Raw genomic sequence first — 19,077 nt, 5'->3', positions numbered from 1 at the left:
GTGATAAGGAGCAAAGTTGGTAACAGGGCCCATAGGAGCCTTCATAGTCTGACTCACCACTGACCAGTCTCCCCCAGAGTGCCCTGCACTCTAGGCTAAGACTTTGATCTTAGGACATTCTGTAAGCACATGGTAAGCAATTTGACTCAGCGTAAGGCTCTTTTTGTTTGTTTTCTTGCTCAGTAACGATGATCATTTGACTAATTTCTGCCTACCATGTAGATGATAAGATCTCTGAGGAGAGACCATGTACATTTTGTGCAGCATTATTATTTCTATGTGCTCAATACATATTCATAACCCATGAGCAGACACGCTGGACAGGAGAAGAGAATACATGCTGTTTTAATAGAACAGTCATTTTTATCTAATTTGTATGTATTTTTAATTTTTGTTTACTCTAAAAGATTGTAAATTTTAAAGATTTGTGCTTCAATTAAAAAAAAAGTTTGTTGGGGGAGGGGCAAGATGGCGGAGGAGTAGGGTCTCCAGGTCACCTGTCCTCAGCAAATTACCTAGAAAACCATCCAATCATCCTGAAAACCTACGAATTCGGCCTGAGATTTAAAGAGAGACCAGCTGGAACGCTACAGTGAGAAGAGTTCGCGCTTCTATCAAGGTAGGAAGACGGGAAAAAAGAAATAAAGACACAAAAGGCCTCCGAGGGGGAGGGGCCCCGCGAGGAGCCGGGCTGAGGCCGGGGCGAGTGTCCCCAGGACAGGAGAGCCCCGTCCCGGAGGAGCAGGAGCTGCACCGACCTTCCCCGCGGAAAGGCCTCCCGGGGAATTGGAGCAGGATCCCCAGAAAGGCGGGGACGCCCTCGGGCTCCCTGGGACAGTAACAGAGGAACTGCGCCCCGGGAGATGCGCCGAGCTCCCTAAGGGCTGCAGCGCTCGGCGGGACCCGGAGCAGCTCGGAGGGGCTCGGGCGGCGGCTCCGCGGAGGGGGCTGCGGGGCTCCGGGAACAGCTCAGCGGCGGCGGCTCAGGCGGAGGAAGAAGCTCCGCGCGGAGGGGGCTGCGCGGCTCCGGGAACAGCTCGGAGGGGCTCGGGCGGCGGCTCCGCGGAGGGGGCTGCGCGGCTCCGGGAACAGCTCAGCGGCGGCGGCTCGGGCGGAGGAAGAAGCTCCGCGGAGGGGGCTGCGCGGCTCCAGGAACAGCTCGGAGGGGCTCGGGCGGCGGCTCCGCGGAGGGGGGCTGCGGGGCTCCGGGAACAGCTCAGCGGCCGGCGGCTCAGGCGGAGGAAGAGAAGCTCCGCGCGGAGGGGGCTGCGCGGCTCCGGGAAACAGCTCGGAGGGGGCTCGGGCGGCGGCTCCGCGGAGGGGGCTGCGCGGCTCCGGGAACAGCTCGGAGGGGCTCGGGCGGCGGCTCCGCGGAGGGGGCTGCGCGGCTCCGGGAACAGCTCGGAGGGGCTCGGGCGGCGGCTCCGCGGAGGGGGCTGCGCGGCTCCGGGAACAGCTCGGAGGGGCTCGGGCGGCGGCTCCGCGGAGGGGGCTGCGCGGCTCCGGGAACAGCTCGGAGGGGCTCGGGCGGCGGCTCCGCGGAGGGGGCTGCGCGGCTCCGGGAACAGCTCGGAGGGGCTCGGGCGGCGGCTCCGCGGAGGGGGCTGCGCGGCTCCGGGAACAGCTCGGAGGGGCTCGGGCGGCGGCTCCGCGGAGGGGGCTGCGCGGCTCCGGGAACAGCTCGGAGGGGCTCGGGCGGCGGCTCCGCGGAGGGGGCTGCGCGGCTCCGGGAACAGCTCGGAGGGGCTCGGGCGGCGGCTCCGCGGAGGGGGCTGCGCGGCTCCGGGAACAGCTCGGAGGGGCTCGGGCGGCGGCTCCGCGGAGGGGGCTGCGCGGCTCCGGGAACAGCTCGGAGGGGCTCGGGCGGCGGCTCCGCGGAGGGGGCTGCGCGGCTCCGGGAACAGCTCGGAGGGGCTCGGGCGGCGGCTCCGCGGAGGGGGCTGCGCGGCTCCGGGAACAGCTCGGAGGGGCTCGGGCGGCGGCTCCGCGGAGGGGGCTGCGCGGCTCCGGGAACAGCTCGGAGGGGCTCGGGCGGCGGCTCCGCGGAGGGGGCTGCGCGGCTCCGGGAACAGCTCGGAGGGGCTCGGGCGGCGGCTCCGCGGAGGGGGCTGCGCGGCTCCGGGAACAGCTCGGAGGGGCTCGGGCGGCGGCTCCGCGGAGGGGGCTGCGCGGCTCCGGGAACAGCTCGGAGGGGCTCGGGCGGCGGCTCCGCGGAGGGGGCTGCGCGGCTCCGGGAACAGCTCGGAGGGGCTCGGGCGGCGGCTCCGCGGAGGGGGCTGCGCGGCTCCGGGAACAGCTCGGAGGGGCTCGGGCGGCGGCTCCGCGGAGGGGGCTGCGCGGCTCCGGGAACAGCTCGGAGGGGCTCGGGCGGCGGCTCCGCGGAGGGGGCTGCGCGGCTCCGGGAACAGCTCGGAGGGGCTCGGGCGGCGGCTCCGCGGAGGGGGCTGCGCGGCTCCGGGAACAGCTCGGAGGGGCTCGGGCGGCGGCTCCGCGGAGGGGGCTGCGCGGCTCCGGGAACAGCTCGGAGGGGCTCGGGCGGCGGCTCCGCGGAGGGGGCTGCGCGGCTCCGGGAACAGCTCGGAGGGGCTCGGGCGGCGGCTCCGCGGAGGGGGCTGCGCGGCTCCGGGAACAGCTCGGAGGGGCTCGGGCGGCGGCTCCGCGGAGGGGGCTGCGCGGCTCCGGGAACAGCTCGGAGGGGCTCGGGCGGCGGCTCCGCGGAGGGGGCTGCGCGGCTCCGGGAACAGCTCGGAGGGGCTCGGGCGGCGGCTCCGCGGAGGGGGCTGCGCGGCTCCGGGAACAGCTCGGAGGGGCTCGGGCGGCGGCTCCGCGGAGGGGGCTGCGCGGCTCCGGGAACAGCTCGGAGGGGCTCGGGCGGCGGCTCCGCGGAGGGGGCTGCGCGGCTCCGGGAACAGCTCGGAGGGGCTCGGGCGGCGGCTCCGCGGAGGGGGCTGCGCGGCTCCGGGAACAGCTCGGAGGGGCTCGGGCGGCGGCTCCGCGGAGGGGGCTGCGCGGCTCCGGGAACAGCTCGGAGGGGCTCGGGCGGCGGCTCCGCGGAGGGGGCTGCGCGGCTCCGGGAACAGCTCGGAGGGGCTCGGGCGGCGGCTCCGCGGAGGGGGCTGCGCGGCTCCGGGAACAGCTCAGCGGCGGCGGCTCGGGCGGAGGAAGAAGCTCCGCGCGGAGGGGGCTGCGCGGCTCCGGGAACAGCTCGGAGGGGCTCGGGCGGCGGCTCCGCGGAGGGGGCTGCGCGGCTCCGGGAACAGCTCGGAGGGGCTCGGGCGGCGGCTCCGCGGAGGGGGCTGCGCGGCTCCGGGAACAGCTCGGAGGGGCTCGGGCGGCGGCTCCGCGGAGGGGGCTGCGCGGCTCCGGGAACAGCTCGGAGGGGCTCGGGCGGCGGCTCCGCGGAGGGGGCTGCGCGGCTCCGGGAACAGCTCGGAGGGGCTCGGGCGGCGGCTCCGCGGAGGGGGCTGCGCGGCTCCGGGAACAGCTCGGAGGGGCTCGGGCGGCGGCTCCGCGGAGGGGGCTGCGCGGCTCCGGGAACAGCTCGGAGGGGCTCGGGCGGCGGCTCCGCGGAGGGGGCTGCGCGGCTCCGGGAACAGCTCGGAGGGGCTCGGGCGGCGGCTCCGCGGAGGGGGCTGCGCGGCTCCGGGAACAGCTCGGAGGGGCTCGGGCGGCGGCTCCGCGGAGGGGGCTGCGCGGCTCCGGGAACAGCTCGGAGGGGCTCGGGCGGCGGCTCCGCGGAGGGGGCTGCGCGGCTCCGGGAACAGCTCAGCGGCGGCGGCTCGGGCGGAGGAAGAAGCTCCGCGCGGAGGGGGCTGCGCGGCTCCGGGAACAGCTCGGAGGGGCTCGGGCGGCGGCTCCGCGGAGGGGGCTGCGCGGCTCCGGGAACAGCTCGGAGGGGCTCGGGCGGCGGCTCCGCGGAGGGGGCTGCGCGGCTCCGGGAACAGCTCGGAGGGGCTCGGGCGGCGGCTCCGCGGAGGGGGCTGCGCGGCTCCGGGAACAGCTCGGAGGGGCTCGGGCGGCGGCTCCGCGGAGGGGGCTGCGCGGCTCCGGGAACAGCTCGGAGGGGCTCGGGCGGCGGCTCCGCGGAGGGGGCTGCGCGGCTCCGGGAACAGCTCGGAGGGGCTCGGGCGGCGGCTCCGCGGAGGGGGCTGCGCGGCTCCGGGAACAGCTCAGCGGCGGCGGCTCGGGCGGAGGAAGAAGCTCCGCGCGGAGGGGGCTGCGCGGCTCCGGGAACAGCTCGGAGGGGCTCGGGCGGCGGCTCCGCGGAGGGGGCTGCGCGGCTCCGGGAACAGCTCGGAGGGGCTCGGGCGGCGGCTCCGCGGAGGGGGCTGCGCGGCTCCGGGAACAGCTCGGAGGGGCTCGGGCGGCGGCTCCGCGGAGGGGGCTGCGCGGCTCCGGGAACAGCTCGGAGGGGCTCGGGCGGCGGCTCCGCGGAGGGGGCTGCGCGGCTCCGGGAACAGCTCGGAGGGGCTCGGGCGGCGGCTCCGCGGAGGGGGCTGCGCGGCTCCGGGAACAGCTCGGAGGGGCTCGGGCGGCGGCTCCGCGGAGGGGGCTGCGCGGCTCCGGGAACAGCTCGGAGGGGCTCGGGCGGCGGCTCCGCGGAGGGGGCTGCGCGGCTCCGGGAACAGCTCGGAGGGGCTCGGGCGGCGGCTCCGCGGAGGGGGCTGCGCGGCTCCGGGAACAGCTCAGCGGCGGCGGCTCGGGCGGAGGAAGAAGCTCCGCGCGGAGGGGGCTGCGCGGCTCCGGGAACAGCTCGGAGGGGCTCGGGCGGCGGCGCCGCGGAGGGGGCTGCGCGGCTCCGGGAACAGCTCGGAGGGGCTCGGGCGGCGGCTCCGCGGAGGGGGCTGCGCGGCTCCGGGAACAGCTCGGAGGGGCTCGGGCGGCGGCTCCGCGGAGGGGGCTGCGCGGCTCCGGGAACAGCTCGGAGGGGCTCGGGCGGCGGCTCCGCGGAGGGGGCTGCGCGGCTCCGGGAACAGCTCAGCGGCGGCGGCTCGGGCGGAGGAAGAAGCTCCGCGCGGAGGGGGCTGCGCGGCTCCGGGAACAGCTCGGAGGGGCTCGGGCGGCGGCTCCGCGGAGGGGGCTGCGCGGCTCCGGGAACAGCTCGGAGGGGCTCGGGCGGCGGCTCCGCGGAGGGGGCTGCGCGGCTCCGGGAACAGCTCGGAGGGGCTCGGGCGGCGGCTCCGCGGAGGGGGCTGCGCGGCTCCGGGAACAGCTCGGAGGGGCTCGGGCGGCGGCTCCGCGGAGGGGGCTGCGCGGCTCCGGGAACAGCTCGGAGGGGCTCGGGCGGCGGCTCCGCGGAGGGGGCTGCGCGGCTCCGGGAACAGCTCGGAGGGGCTCGGGCGGCGGCTCCGCGGAGGGGGCTGCGCGGCTCCGGGAACAGCTCGGAGGGGCTCGGGCGGCGGCTCCGCGGAGGGGGCTGCGCGGCTCCGGGAACAGCTCGGAGGGGCTCGGGCGGCGGCTCCGCGGAGGGGGCTGCGCGGCTCCGGGAACAGCTCGGAGGGGCTCGGGCGGCGGCTCCGCGGAGGGGGCTGCGCGGCTCCGGGAACAGCTCGGAGGGGCTCGGGCGGCGGCTCCGCGGAGGGGGCTGCGCGGCTCCGGGAACAGCTCGGAGGGGCTCGGGCGGCGGCTCCGCGGAGGGGGCTGCGCGGCTCCGGGAACAGCTCGGAGGGGCTCGGGCGGCGGCTCCGCGGAGGGGGCTGCGCGGCTCCGGGAACAGCTCGGAGGGGCTCGGGCGGCGGCTCCGCGGAGGGGGCTGCGCGGCTCCGGGAACAGCTCGGAGGGGCTCGGGCGGCGGCTCCGCGGAGGGGGCTGCGCGGCTCCGGGAACAGCTCGGAGGGGCTCGGGCGGCGGCTCCGCGGAGGGGGCTGCGCGGCTCCGGGAACAGCTCGGAGGGGCTCGGGCGGCGGCTCCGCGGAGGGGGCTGCGCGGCTCCGGGAACAGCTCGGAGGGGCTCGGGCGGCGGCTCCGCGGAGGGGGCTGCGCGGCTCCGGGAACAGCTCGGAGGGGCTCGGGCGGCGGCTCCGCGGAGGGGGCTGCGCGGCTCCGGGAACAGCTCGGAGGGGCTCGGGCGGCGGCTCCGCGGAGGGGGCTGCGCGGCTCCGGGAACAGCTCGGAGGGGCTCGGGCGGCGGCTCCGCGGAGGGGGCTGCGCGGCTCCGGGAACAGCTCGGAGGGGCTCGGGCGGCGGCTCCGCGGAGGGGGCTGCGCGGCTCCGGGAACAGCTCGGAGGGGCTCGGGCGGCGGCTCCGCGGAGGGGGCTGCGCGGCTCCGGGAACAGCTCGGAGGGGCTCGGGCGGCGGCTCCGCGGAGGGGGCTGCGCGGCTCCGGGAACAGCTCGGAGGGGCTCGGGCGGCGGCTCCGCGGAGGGGGCTGCGCGGCTCCGGGAACAGCTCGGAGGGGCTCGGGCGGCGGCTCCGCGGAGGGGGCTGCGCGGCTCCGGGAACAGCTCGGAGGGGCTCGGGCGGCGGCTCCGCGGAGGGGGCTGCGCGGCTCCGGGAACAGCTCGGAGGGGCTCGGGCGGCGGCTCCGCGGAGGGGGCTGCGCGGCTCCGGGAACAGCTCGGAGGGGCTCGGGCGGCGGCTCCGCGGAGGGGGCTGCGCGGCTCCGGGAACAGCTCGGAGGGGCTCGGGCGGCGGCTCCGCGGAGGGGGCTGCGCGGCTCCGGGAACAGCTCGGAGGGGCTCGGGCGGCGGCTCCGCGGAGGGGGCTGCGCGGCTCCGGGAACAGCTCGGAGGGGCTCGGGCGGCGGCTCCGCGGAGGGGGCTGCGCGGCTCCGGGAACAGCTCGGAGGGGCTCGGGCGGCGGCTCCGCGGAGGGGGCTGCGCGGCTCCGGGAACAGCTCGGAGGGGCTCGGGCGGCGGCTCCGCGGAGGGGGCTGCGCGGCTCCGGGAACAGCTCGGAGGGGCTCGGGCGGCGGCTCCGCGGAGGGGGCTGCGCGGCTCCGGGAACAGCTCGGAGGGGCTCGGGCGGCGGCTCCGCGGAGGGGGCTGCGCGGCTCCGGGAACAGCTCGGAGGGGCTCGGGCGGCGGCTCCGCGGAGGGGGCTGCGCGGCTCCGGGAACAGCTCGGAGGGGCTCGGGCGGCGGCTCCGCGGAGGGGGCTGCGCGGCTCCGGGAACAGCTCGGAGGGGCTCGGGCGGCGGCTCCGCGGAGGGGGCTGCGCGGCTCCGGGAACAGCTCGGAGGGGCTCGGGCGGCGGCTCCGCGGAGGGGGCTGCGCGGCTCCGGGAACAGCTCGGAGGGGCTCGGGCGGCGGCTCCGCGGAGGGGGCTGCGCGGCTCCGGGAACAGCTCGGAGGGGCTCGGGCGGCGGCTCCGCGGAGGGGGCTGCGCGGCTCCGGGAACAGCTCGGAGGGGCTCGGGCGGCGGCTCCGCGGAGGGGGCTGCGCGGCTCCGGGAACAGCTCGGAGGGGCTCGGGCGGCGGCTCCGCGGAGGGGGCTGCGCGGCTCCGGGAACAGCTCGGAGGGGCTCGGGCGGCGGCTCCGCGGAGGGGGCTGCGCGGCTCCGGGAACAGCTCGGAGGGGCTCGGGCGGCGGCTCCGCGGAGGGGGCTGCGCGGCTCCGGGAACAGCTCGGAGGGGCTCGGGCGGCGGCTCCGCGGAGGGGGCTGCGCGGCTCCGGGAACAGCTCGGAGGGGCTCGGGCGGCGGCTCCGCGGAGGGGGCTGCGCGGCTCCGGGAACAGCTCGGAGGGGCTCGGGCGGCGGCTCCGCGGAGGGGGCTGCGCGGCTCCGGGAACAGCTCGGAGGGGCTCGGGCGGCGGCTCCGCGGAGGGGGCTGCGCGGCTCCGGGAACAGCTCGGAGGGGCTCGGGCGGCGGCTCCGCGGAGGGGGCTGCGCGGCTCCGGGAACAGCTCGGAGGGGCTCGGGCGGCGGCTCCGCGGAGGGGGCTGCGCGGCTCCGGGAACAGCTCGGAGGGGCTCGGGCGGCGGCTCCGCGGAGGGGGCTGCGCGGCTCCGGGAACAGCTCGGAGGGGCTCGGGCGGCGGCTCCGCGGAGGGGGCTGCGCGGCTCCGGGAACAGCTCGGAGGGGCTCGGGCGGCGGCTCCGCGGAGGGGGCTGCGCGGCTCCGGGAACAGCTCGGAGGGGCTCGGGCGGCGGCTCCGCGGAGGGGGCTGCGCGGCTCCGGGAACAGCTCGGAGGGGCTCGGGCGGCGGCTCCGCGGAGGGGGCTGCGCGGCTCCGGGAACAGCTCGGAGGGGCTCGGGCGGCGGCTCCGCGGAGGGGGCTGCGCGGCTCCGGGAACAGCTCGGAGGGGCTCGGGCGGCGGCTCCGCGGAGGGGGCTGCGCGGCTCCGGGAACAGCTCGGAGGGGCTCGGGCGGCGGCTCCGCGGAGGGGGCTGCGCGGCTCCGGGAACAGCTCGGAGGGGCTCGGGCGGCGGCTCCGCGGAGGGGGCTGCGCGGCTCCGGGAACAGCTCAGCGGCGGCGGCTCGGGCGGAGGAAGAAGCTCCGCGCGGAGGGGGCTGCGCGGCTCCGGGAACAGCTCGGAGGGGCTCGGGCGGCGGCTCCGCGGAGGGGGCTGCGCGGCTCCGGGAACAGCTCGGAGGGGCTCGGGCGGCGGCTCCGCGGAGGGGGCTGCGCGGCTCCGGGAACAGCTCGGAGGGGCTCGGGCGGCGGCTCCGCGGAGGGGGCTGCGCGGCTCCGGGAACAGCTCGGAGGGGCTCGGGCGGCGGCTCCGCGGAGGGGGCTGCGCGGCTCCGGGAACAGCTCGGAGGGGCTCGGGCGGCGGCTCCGCGGAGGGGGCTGCGCGGCTCCGGGAACAGCTCGGAGGGGCTCGGGCGGCGGCTCCGCGGAGGGGGCTGCGCGGCTCCGGGAACAGCTCGGAGGGGCTCGGGCGGCGGCTCCGCGGAGGGGGCTGCGCGGCTCCGGGAACAGCTCGGAGGGGCTCGGGCGGCGGCTCCGCGGAGGGGGCTGCGCGGCTCCGGGAACAGCTCGGAGGGGCTCGGGCGGCGGCTCCGCGGAGGGGGCTGCGCGGCTCCGGGAACAGCTCGGAGGGGCTCGGGCGGCGGCTCCGCGGAGGGGGCTGCGCGGCTCCGGGAACAGCTCGGAGGGGCTCGGGCGGCGGCTCCGCGGAGGGGGCTGCGCGGCTCCGGGAACAGCTCGGAGGGGCTCGGGCGGCGGCTCCGCGGAGGGGGCTGCGCGGCTCCGGGAACAGCTCGGAGGGGCTCGGGCGGCGGCTCCGCGGAGGGGGCTGCGCGGCTCCGGGAACAGCTCGGAGGGGCTCGGGCGGCGGCTCCGCGGAGGGGGCTGCGCGGCTCCGGGAACAGCTCGGAGGGGCTCGGGCGGCGGCTCCGCGGAGGGGGCTGCGCGGCTCCGGGAACAGCTCGGAGAAGGATTGCCAGAGTCACTCTTTCAATAGACCCAAAATCTATTATTTTTGAGGCAAGATTTTAATAGTGCCATAAAAAGACAGGAAATGTTATCTTCAGGTAAAGTCAACTCTCATATTGGACAATAAATCTAAATTAAACAGTAAACCACTAGAGCAAACAAGTAAGGCTATCTGCATGTGGATTTATTTTATATTAATAGTTTTTTTTCTTTTTTCATTTTTTGAAACCACGATGAATAGTTCTCCCTAAACTATTGTACTTGCTGATTTAAAAAAAGAATCTCTTCTCAAAACCCCAAGTCCAAACTTGTGTGGTTTATGTAAGAATAATGGCAATGTTCTTCAATATAGGTAATTTTAATTCTCTTGAATAATGTGATGCTAACTAGAACTGCTCACTCACCATTTCCTTGGCCATTCTGATAACATTGTTTTCATTTTTTATAGTATATAAAAATGGATTTTTGGATTTTAAATTACGTTTTCTCTCTGTTTTTGCATATCAGGAGATAGACTGTTAATCCTTTTCAGTTCTTTATAAAATCTACTCTTTTTTATTCTTCAAAAAGAGCCTCCTCAAACTTACTTTAAATATAAGTTGTATTTAAATTTTTGCATTGTCATTTGTCACAAGGTTAATTCAAGCTGATCAGCAGAGTATCAATTTTTTATTTTAATAAGGAAACTGAAAAGGTGATTTTTTTATTCAAGGTATTTGAATTTTTATAAGATGTCAAGATATTTATATGTGCAATATTCTTATTTTGGATTTACTATATTAAATTTGAATAATCCTGGAAATTAAATATGACTCAATATTTTTCCAAGAGTTAGCAAATATCAACTTGTTCAAGAGGTTAATAAAAATACCTTAGCAACATTTGCCCCTTCTATTTGGTATACATACAAATATAAATTTTAAGTTTCTATTTTTATGGAAATTACATTAAAAATACACAAATCCATAAAAATGAATATAAATGTGGCATTAAATCATGCAAAGTTTAATAATCAATGTTGATATACTTCCATTTTAAATAAATACCCAAAGTATGTTTATATTGATAGCATATTTGTTTGGAAAATTTGTAAATAATTGTCTTTGGTAAAATTTTTGATAAATTGTGTGAGGTATTGCATTTCCCACTCAAAATCAATATTCACATTTAGACTCCATGATCTATTCCAGACACGCTGACCTTTCCATGATATTTACCTCTAGAACCGAGGACAAGTGAGTCCCTGTGTATTTAGTCCATCATCCTGGGATGAAGGTCAAATATTCTTCCAATGCTAACTCACTTGACCTACAGGAGTCAATCTATTCTTAAGTAATATGTGTTTGAACTACTATTAGGATTTTGATATTTCTGTCTGGATTAAATGAAAAACGTACAAAATGTATTTTTCGGAATATGATACTATGACTGTTTTCCAGGAGATCCAAGTAGATAACTGACTCTTATCAGATATGGCCATTCAGTAGCAATGGGAGTGTGCCCCACAGATGTCCAATTATAGGAAGCACATTGGCCAAGGTTCTTTTGTGGTCTGAAGTCTATCACTGTGTTTCTATGCAAGTCATGCTTCCTACGGGCTGCTTGCAGATACTAACTGAGAAAAGCATAGAGGTTAAGGTAGATCCCCTCCTGGGAGATTTTGAACTACCCTCACATCTGGCTATGGTTTGAGGGCTCCTGGATCATCATGCAGAATTTACTTAAATGACACAGCAGTCTCTTCAATGGCACACTAACGTAGGATGTTCTACGCAAACCTCTCTCCCTCTTCTTTGCTGGGGGTAAGAATGACTGTGCTTTGAAGATTCTCTCGCAGTAGTCTACTTTCTCCTCATTTCTCCCACCTCAGTATTTTCCCTAAAGAACTTGTTACATCTCATCATGATGTCTAATTGTCATAGGAGGAACTAAAACAAACACAGAACAAGGGAACTAAATTTTAAAAAGGAGTATTTGCATTTTAAAAGATATGAATTAAATTTAAAATATCCATAAGCATTGAGAAAAACATTTTTGGGGAAAATAATGACATTTAAAAGATGTTAATATAGAATTTTAATATAGGATAAAGTAAGTATTAACATACAGATATATTAAAGATGAATGAACTGAATAGACTTAATATACATTAATTTACATAGAGACAATAAAGAAAATCTTGGGGGTTATAATTAGCCATTATTTAAATATTTTAACAAGATAGAGGAGTTTGTCACATGTTGTAATATATAATAAACTAGTATAAGAAACTGGATTTTTTTTTTTAAGAAACTGGATTTAATAATGTATCTTTCAGATCAGCAACTCGATGGTTAATATCACTCTTTTTTTCCCCACCTTAATGGAAGATAAAGCCAAGTTCACAGAATTCTTTTTCCCAATAAGAACAATCTTTGTAAAAAAGAAAGAGAGAAAAGAAAAAAAAAGAACAATCTTTGTCAAGATACCTGCTAATAATTGATAGAAGGGCATTATCTGTCACCTGTCTTAAGTTAGAAGTTTAGCTCAGTTTCAATTAAAGGGAGCAGAATATGCCACTTCAAAATATAACCTTAGGAGTCGAGGACACGTCACCTAAAATATGCCATTTTGGTATATTGATTATTTTGAGCCATAGCACTCAAAAATACCAAGTGCAGGGAGATGCTTTCTCTGAGCTCCCCTCATCTGCCTAAAGACAGTCCCTCCAAAAGGAACTCAGTTGTTAATGATTCCATCCCCAGGAGTTTCACTGACCAGGGAAATTAAGTGGCCACAGGAGAGGACATCTGAAGGAGACACCACGTCCAGACAAACCTTGCCACAATCATATCTGAAATCTATTCTTCTAAGAACCCAACTAATCCTCCCTAAAAACCACCTACTCTCCCCTGAGAGACCTAAATCCTCCCCTTTGCTGCCCCTCTTTAACCCTGAATTCTAAAGCCACCATTTTGAGTTACTCACTTTTCCTGGTGTCTTCCATGTATCCATGAAGTATACATCTTATTAAACTTCTTTTTGTTTTCCTTTTGTTACTCTTTTATTACAGGGATCTCAGCTAAGAACTCAGAAGGGTGGAAGGGAAGTTAATTTTCTTCCCTGACACAGTTATGCTACTCGAAAGAGGAAGTGAATGCCAAAACTTATGAAGGCAGGGAGAGAAATGCATAGAATATAATTTAAAAGAGGTAAAATTAATTAAAATAATAATATCAGCATCAGGAATAACTTTACAATATCCATAACTCCCTGAAGATTGAAGAGATGGGCTCCTTGCAACTGATAAAAAGACTAGTCAACTTTGTGGCAAGGATATTAGAAAAAGCAAGTATTAAACTATTAGCCTGATTAAATGATTCCTTTAGTCTCTTTTGTCTATTACATGATATGACTTTGAAAATAGAATGCTTATTAATATTAACCCTTTTATTCTGCTTCCAATGCCAATCTGGCTGTGGGAAGTGGTTTAAATTAAGATACAAGATTGTATATGGATATAGAGATACTTAATCACCTGAAAAGTAATAACTGAAAAATAATTACTTATGTGAGGTAGTAAGGGAGGGGCTAATAGTTGGACTTAATTCACTGAAAAAAAATCCAGCTGAAGACATGTTTGAGAAGGGAGAGGTGTTTTAAAAACAAAGGATTAAGAGGTGCTATAGACTCTTTAAGAAATTTGTTTCAAGCATAGAGAGAAGAATAAGAATGAAGAATGATGATTTGAGGGATGTAAACTCCTTATCTTTAGAGTCTTTCTTCACACCTAGTCGGCCCATCAAGGAACAACTTCAGTTCACAGGATTTGAGGAAAACCAAAATTAAGTCTTCTTTCAACACACAAAAAGCATTCCAATATTGCAAATTATAAACGACCTCACACCTAGTCCTTTGTTGAAAATTAGTTTTTCATAAGGAACCCAAGAGTCAATATTGAAATGAAGGCATTCCTGAGACGTAAACATGGTATGTACCTCGGCTTTCAGTGTCACTTACCTTGGATCATGGCTTTCCATCTGCAACCCATGAGCATCCTTTCCCTACCCTACCAGGGACAGAAATCTCGCTTATCATTTGGTGTCTCCCCTCAGAACTGATCACCTGAGAAAGTTTTTCCACCAGGAGCAATTCTGTAATGGCAGCAAAATGTTACCTCCACCCTGCCAGGGATTTTAGGCCACGTCCAAGTATTAAACTGACATTAAGTCAGAAGAGTAGTAGAAAACATACACATTTATATAAGTGTGCATGACATGAGAGCCCTCGTGAGGAAATGAGGACATGTGGCAAAATCCACATACTTCTGTACTAGGATGAGCAAAGACAGGCAATTGTGGAAAAGTAAACTATGGAAGGAGGCTAAAGAGAGCAGTGAATTGTTTTAACAAGGCCTGTCTATATCACTTCTCTTGGCTTTGACCGCTCATTAAAGAATGTGTTTTTCTTCCTGGTACAGAGAGGGCATCCTTCACATGAGAGTTTACAGGTCCTGTTTTTGAGAAGGAAAGGGGAGATTAGAATGTCCTTCTTACAGCTGCTATTTTTTAAGCACTTTCAGCTCAAAATATTCTCTATGCCCAAGTGGCACATTCTGCTGCCTTTTGACTCCTGCACAAGGGAATCCAGGTCTGATAGCATCATTTAGCATCTCTGGGAGTTATGGGCATCCAGCCGAGGAAATAAGTGATTTTGGAGAAAAAAATATATATATATATATATTTAGGGCATTCCCTAGTTAGGTGGCACTTTTCCAGTGTGAGATTCAGAGGCCCAGGCTCCTCAAGTATCATATTTGTACAGTTGTCAACATATGGGTCCCAAGGGTCTCCACTTCACCCATCCATATGGGACCATATAGGGAAAGGTTAAATCAGGCCGGGAAGCAGTGCAGGACAGACTGTTCCACATTTTATTGGCCAGAACTCAGCCCCAGGGCTCCACCGAGCAAGCGGGGCTGGGAAATGGAGTCTAGCTGGGTGTCCAGGAGAGCGAAGAAAGGACTGGGAGGCATCCAGACTGTTGTATACGTCAAAAACCTTCAAGAGTACGGAGAGGTGATTGATTATGATTAGCCCTAGGTCTTTTATTTATTTTCAATAATTCATTCCATACTTTAGGTTCAATGTAAGCTTCCTTAAACATTTAAATTCAATTATTGGGACTTACTCAAAATAGTGTCTTCTGCTAATGTTTGATATGACTTTTTTATTATTCAAGTTTCCTAAGAATCGGATAAAAAAGAAAACAATCTTGCTCAGTGCCCAAGTCCTGCTGCATTCATTATAGCAATTAAATCACTTCTTAGGACTTTCTTCATTAACCGTAGGATGCAACTAGATTACCTAATTGCCTTTATGTATCAGAGTAACAAATGGACGGGGATCGTCAAGGGCAGTATTTGTAAATGTTAGAAATGTTCTTCTGGAAGGTCAAAAATTCTCCCACATGTGTTCATGTGACTCCTCTTAATTTTAGCACCAAGTAATTGGCAGGGTTTTTTTTTTCCTTCTCTAAGTTAACAACTTTATTAATAGAATCTATTTGCAGCTAGTAGTTGGATGCAGAGAAGGTAAGAAACGGTAAATTATGCATTGAACAAAACATTTTTATTTTTAAAAGTGGCATAAATAAGGCAATTTAAAAAAGAAAGCTAAATGAGCAATGCCCCGATGAGATCTATGACTTTGGCTTTACTGCCACAATATTTTAGCTAAAAGAGTTAACAAGCAATGTGCTGCGGAAGTCTGGAGGCACACTGCTATTGGTAGGAAATGAGCTGCGGATGCAAGCTAGGAGAAAAGGGACACCATTTACTGAGCTTATTCAGAGGGACAGTGTTGGGCACCACCACCCCTTCCCTCTCTGGCACCTCCAAGGAAGGCCTGGATGGGATGAGAACTCTGGAGGAACACACGTGGGCCTTTGGTTCATAGGGATTTTTGGACCCACTCTGAATAGTAAGTACATCTTTTGTGAGCATCAAATCCAGCTAAGTTGGTGAGAAACACAGTGACTTTATGTGTCCACTTTGGTTCTTGAGAAGCCACGATGAACACATTCAGGGAAGGTCTCTAGAAGCAGAAGACTGTGCATCCCAAAGCAAGGAACTGGAGTTCACAGTTGCCATGCCAACAAAAGAGGAAAGGTTTGGTAACTATGGACAGAGGAAGAAAATGGTCTTTCAAACAGACTGAATGAGGATTCTTACTGTTTTAAATATGGTTTACATCTCAGTGGTTTACATATGTGTGCTATGTACTGCTTGGATATTGCAAAGGCGGCTTTTCTTGAAAGGTTTTATTTATTTATTTTAGAAAGACAGAGTGAGAGACAGAGAGAGAACACATGAGGTGTGAGAGGGGCAGAGGGAGAAAATCTCCAGCAGGTCCCCTTTGAGCATAAAGCCCTACTTGGGCTTGATCCCACAACCCTGAGATCACTATCTTGAGATCATGACCAGAGCCGAAACCAAGAGTGTGACACTTAACCAAGTGATCCACCCAGGTGCCCAAGGCAGCTTTTTATAAAAGGAAAACACTACATGGTTCAGTGTGGTAAATGTTTCCAGACATCACTTGCCTCCTCTCCCAAGATCTTAGCCCTGGCTCTAACTTACAATGCTTAGGTAGTTCTTAGAAATTATCAAAGCAAAAACAAAAACAAAAAACAAAAAAATAATTATCAAAGCAATGAAAATCTAAATATTAGAATATGATCAAATATTCTATGAAACCTTCATTTTCCTTGAGCCTTGGATAGTATCATTATATAATGCCTAATTTGTCTCTACACGGACTAAACTATGAAAATATCCCAGAATTCAATATTCTCCCATATTGTTTTCTTCTATATGTACTAATTCTTTGGCATGGAACATGCCTTCCATATTTTTGCAGAGTGGCTAACCCATATTTTCTTTTCAAGACACGGCTTAAAACAATGTTGTTCATGTTTAGATCCAGTGAAACATTTCTCTAGCACACTTCCCCTGCACAGTGAGGTTCTATTATTGTGTCTTCAAATAGTATTGTTATTTTTCATTTGTGTAGTTTCCATTCATGGCTGTGAGCCCCTGGAGCACCATGACTAGATGCTTTTTAATGCTATGTCCAAAATAAGTAAATAGTACACATGTAGTATGTAGTGAGTCTCCTTCAAATGTTTGTGGGAAAACTATCTCTTATGGGTTCTCACATTCTAATACAAGTATATTCATGTTTTAACTCAAAACAGTATCATGAAAGAAAGATCTACTATATTTTCAGGAAACCATTATAAATCTTTCACTCATGCAATCATGAAGCAAACATAAAATAAAGTAAATTTAATTATTTTTTAAATAAATTCTTCACTTCTAAGAATATCTGACTGCTTATGCATCTATGTATCTGCGTGTCCTCTATTTATTCATCTATCTATCTATCTATCTATCTATCTATCTATCTATGTGCAAGCTGTGGACTGAATTGTGTCTCCCTAAAAATCGATATTTTGAAGTCCTTAACCCTCAAAGGCATGGTATTCAAAAATGAGGCCTTTGAGAGGTAATCAGATTTAGATGAGGTCATGAGGGTGGGGCCCTAATCTTGGGATTGATGCCCTTTCAAGAAGAGGCAGCAGAGATCTTGCTTTCTCTCATTCTCCTCTGTGTGAGGACTCAACAAGGAGGCAGCCATCCACAAAGCCACAAAGACGGCTCTCACCAGAACCCGACCATGCTGGCACCCTGACCTCAGACTTCCAGCCTCCAGAACTGTGAGAAAATAAACTTCTGTTTCAGCCACTCAGTCTGTGATATTTTGTTACAGAAACCTGACTTGAGACACTAGCTCTATAGCTAGAATATATAATATATATTATACACATAAATATACACGTACATCCTTACTTTCTCTTTCACTGGTTATACAAAAAATATCATTTCAGATTCATGTCAAATTATGTATCTGGCAATAACAAGAAACTAAATATCTACTACTTCCTACTATTGGGATTATTAATAAGGTGCAGTTTAAACCTCAAAATATAATGTTGTATTTTTCAAAGATTGCATTAGTTATTTTTAAAGATTTTATTTATTTATTTAGAGAGAGGAAAGAGAGTACAAGCAGGGTGAGGGAGAGGGACAAGCAGACTGTGTGCTGAGGATGAAGCCTGACAAGGGTCTAGATCTCATGACCCTGAGATCACAACCTGAGCTGAGATCGATAGTCAAAGGCTTAACGGCCTGAGCTACCCAAGTGCCCCAACACGTTAATCATTTTTAAAGGATCCATTATTCACTAAGCATTATTAAAACTGGTATTTTTAGGCTAAATTACTTTAACCATACTAACTTTTTAAATAAATGTAATACTATGCTAATATAGAAAAAAACCTTAAAATTGGAAGGCCACTTCATTGATCAATTCATATCGAATTAGTTTTGAGAGCTCAAAACAAAGCAGCACAAAAAAACCTTTACATATTACAAAAGCCAATAGGAATCAATACCTATATTCCTCTTGTGTGAAGCGTGGGATTTCTCCAGGATGTAAGACGAGAATTTTCACTGTGGCACTGCTGGACATCACAGGCTCACCATTGTCAAAAGCAACAACCACCAGCTTAAAAAGTAATAAAAAATCATGTTAAAGAATATTAATAAGAAGAAAATAAAGCATCATTTTTTTAATACAAAGCATCGTTTTTAATTATTGGTCTGCCTGGTCCAGGAGGGGGAGTGATGATCATTTCCTCGCTGTCTTCCAGGCAGCAGTCATTGTCTTAGGGTACGTTACATATATTCTCACCTACTCTTCACAACAATCCCACCAGGTGGAGGTTTTATTTTCATTTCCAAGACAAGAAAACTCAAAGAAGTGGAGTTACTAACCCCATGATAGAGCACCCAGTAAAACAGGTGTAGGATACTACATCTCTCCAATGATTAAACAGATTTCTCTTCCACAGTCCCACTGGTGCCTACAGTAAAAACATGTGCCATTATGAGCACCGACACTTATTTAAAAAGTGTTAAATTCAGTCACATCAATAGCAAAAAGCTAATTAGCTTGCTTATAAAAAGAAATTAATTTTTCCAGCAAATTAATTGTCTGCAAGATTATAGGGCAGAAATACTTCACTCTGGAGGATAAAACTGTAAACCTTTATAGTTTAACACATTTAGATATACACTCTCTTAAAAGTATATAAAAACAAGTTCATACTGTATAGTAGAAGCTGTTCAAATGATGCTAACTGCAGAAAAAAGCTTTTGTCTGAAGATATCTCAAGTAATAATATTTATTGCTATAATGTTTACGGTTGATCTTTTTTGGATAAAGTATATTATGTCAAGAAGAATTCTTTTACTTAAGAAATGTTAAATATTTTCAATATTATGTGTTTCTCTGGAATGTGCATAATTTTGGATGCTACAGTCTACTAATTTAAACCAATTCAACCTAAACCATGAAACCATAACCAAGAATCATCCTTAGGCCTATGATTTATCCTTGGGTTAATACTTTACAAACAGAACAATTGCTCCCAACAGTGGTAAGCTTATGTGAGGCACAGTACTCACTGACCCTTAACAATGAGGGCATTTCCTCAATGCAGGGTCGAAGGCTTTATTCACAATGAAAAAAATATTCTAAGTAATTACAGAAAATGGAAACTCTAAAACATTTAATAAAATAGATTATTTATGAAAATAGTGAAAGGTAGTAATATTTCAAATTTTCCTGAGGTATAACTTATCATGAATCCA

General features: G+C 56.7%; 1 protein-coding gene across 5 annotated transcripts in view; it reads right to left on the bottom strand.

Moving 5' to 3' along the window:
- The window catches only part of PCDH15 (protocadherin related 15), a 743,522-nt gene that overhangs the window by 140,545 nt on the left and 583,900 nt on the right, over positions 1 to 19,077 (bottom strand). For all 5 annotated transcript variants that reach the window (XM_041729528.1, XM_041729523.1, XM_041729527.1 and 2 more), the window contains one exon: positions 17,817 to 17,929. In XM_041729528.1, coding sequence (XP_041585462.1) covers positions 17,817 to 17,929 — 113 coding nt within the window. The remainder of the gene's footprint in view (positions 1 to 17,816; positions 17,930 to 19,077) is intronic.

Source organism: Vulpes lagopus, chromosome 14 (genome assembly GCF_018345385.1).
Source record: "Vulpes lagopus strain Blue_001 chromosome 14, ASM1834538v1, whole genome shotgun sequence".
NCBI classification, from domain to species: domain Eukaryota; kingdom Metazoa; phylum Chordata; class Mammalia; order Carnivora; family Canidae; genus Vulpes; species Vulpes lagopus.
Note: the sequence above shows the minus strand (reverse complement) of the source record. Positions and strands in the feature narration are given on the sequence as shown.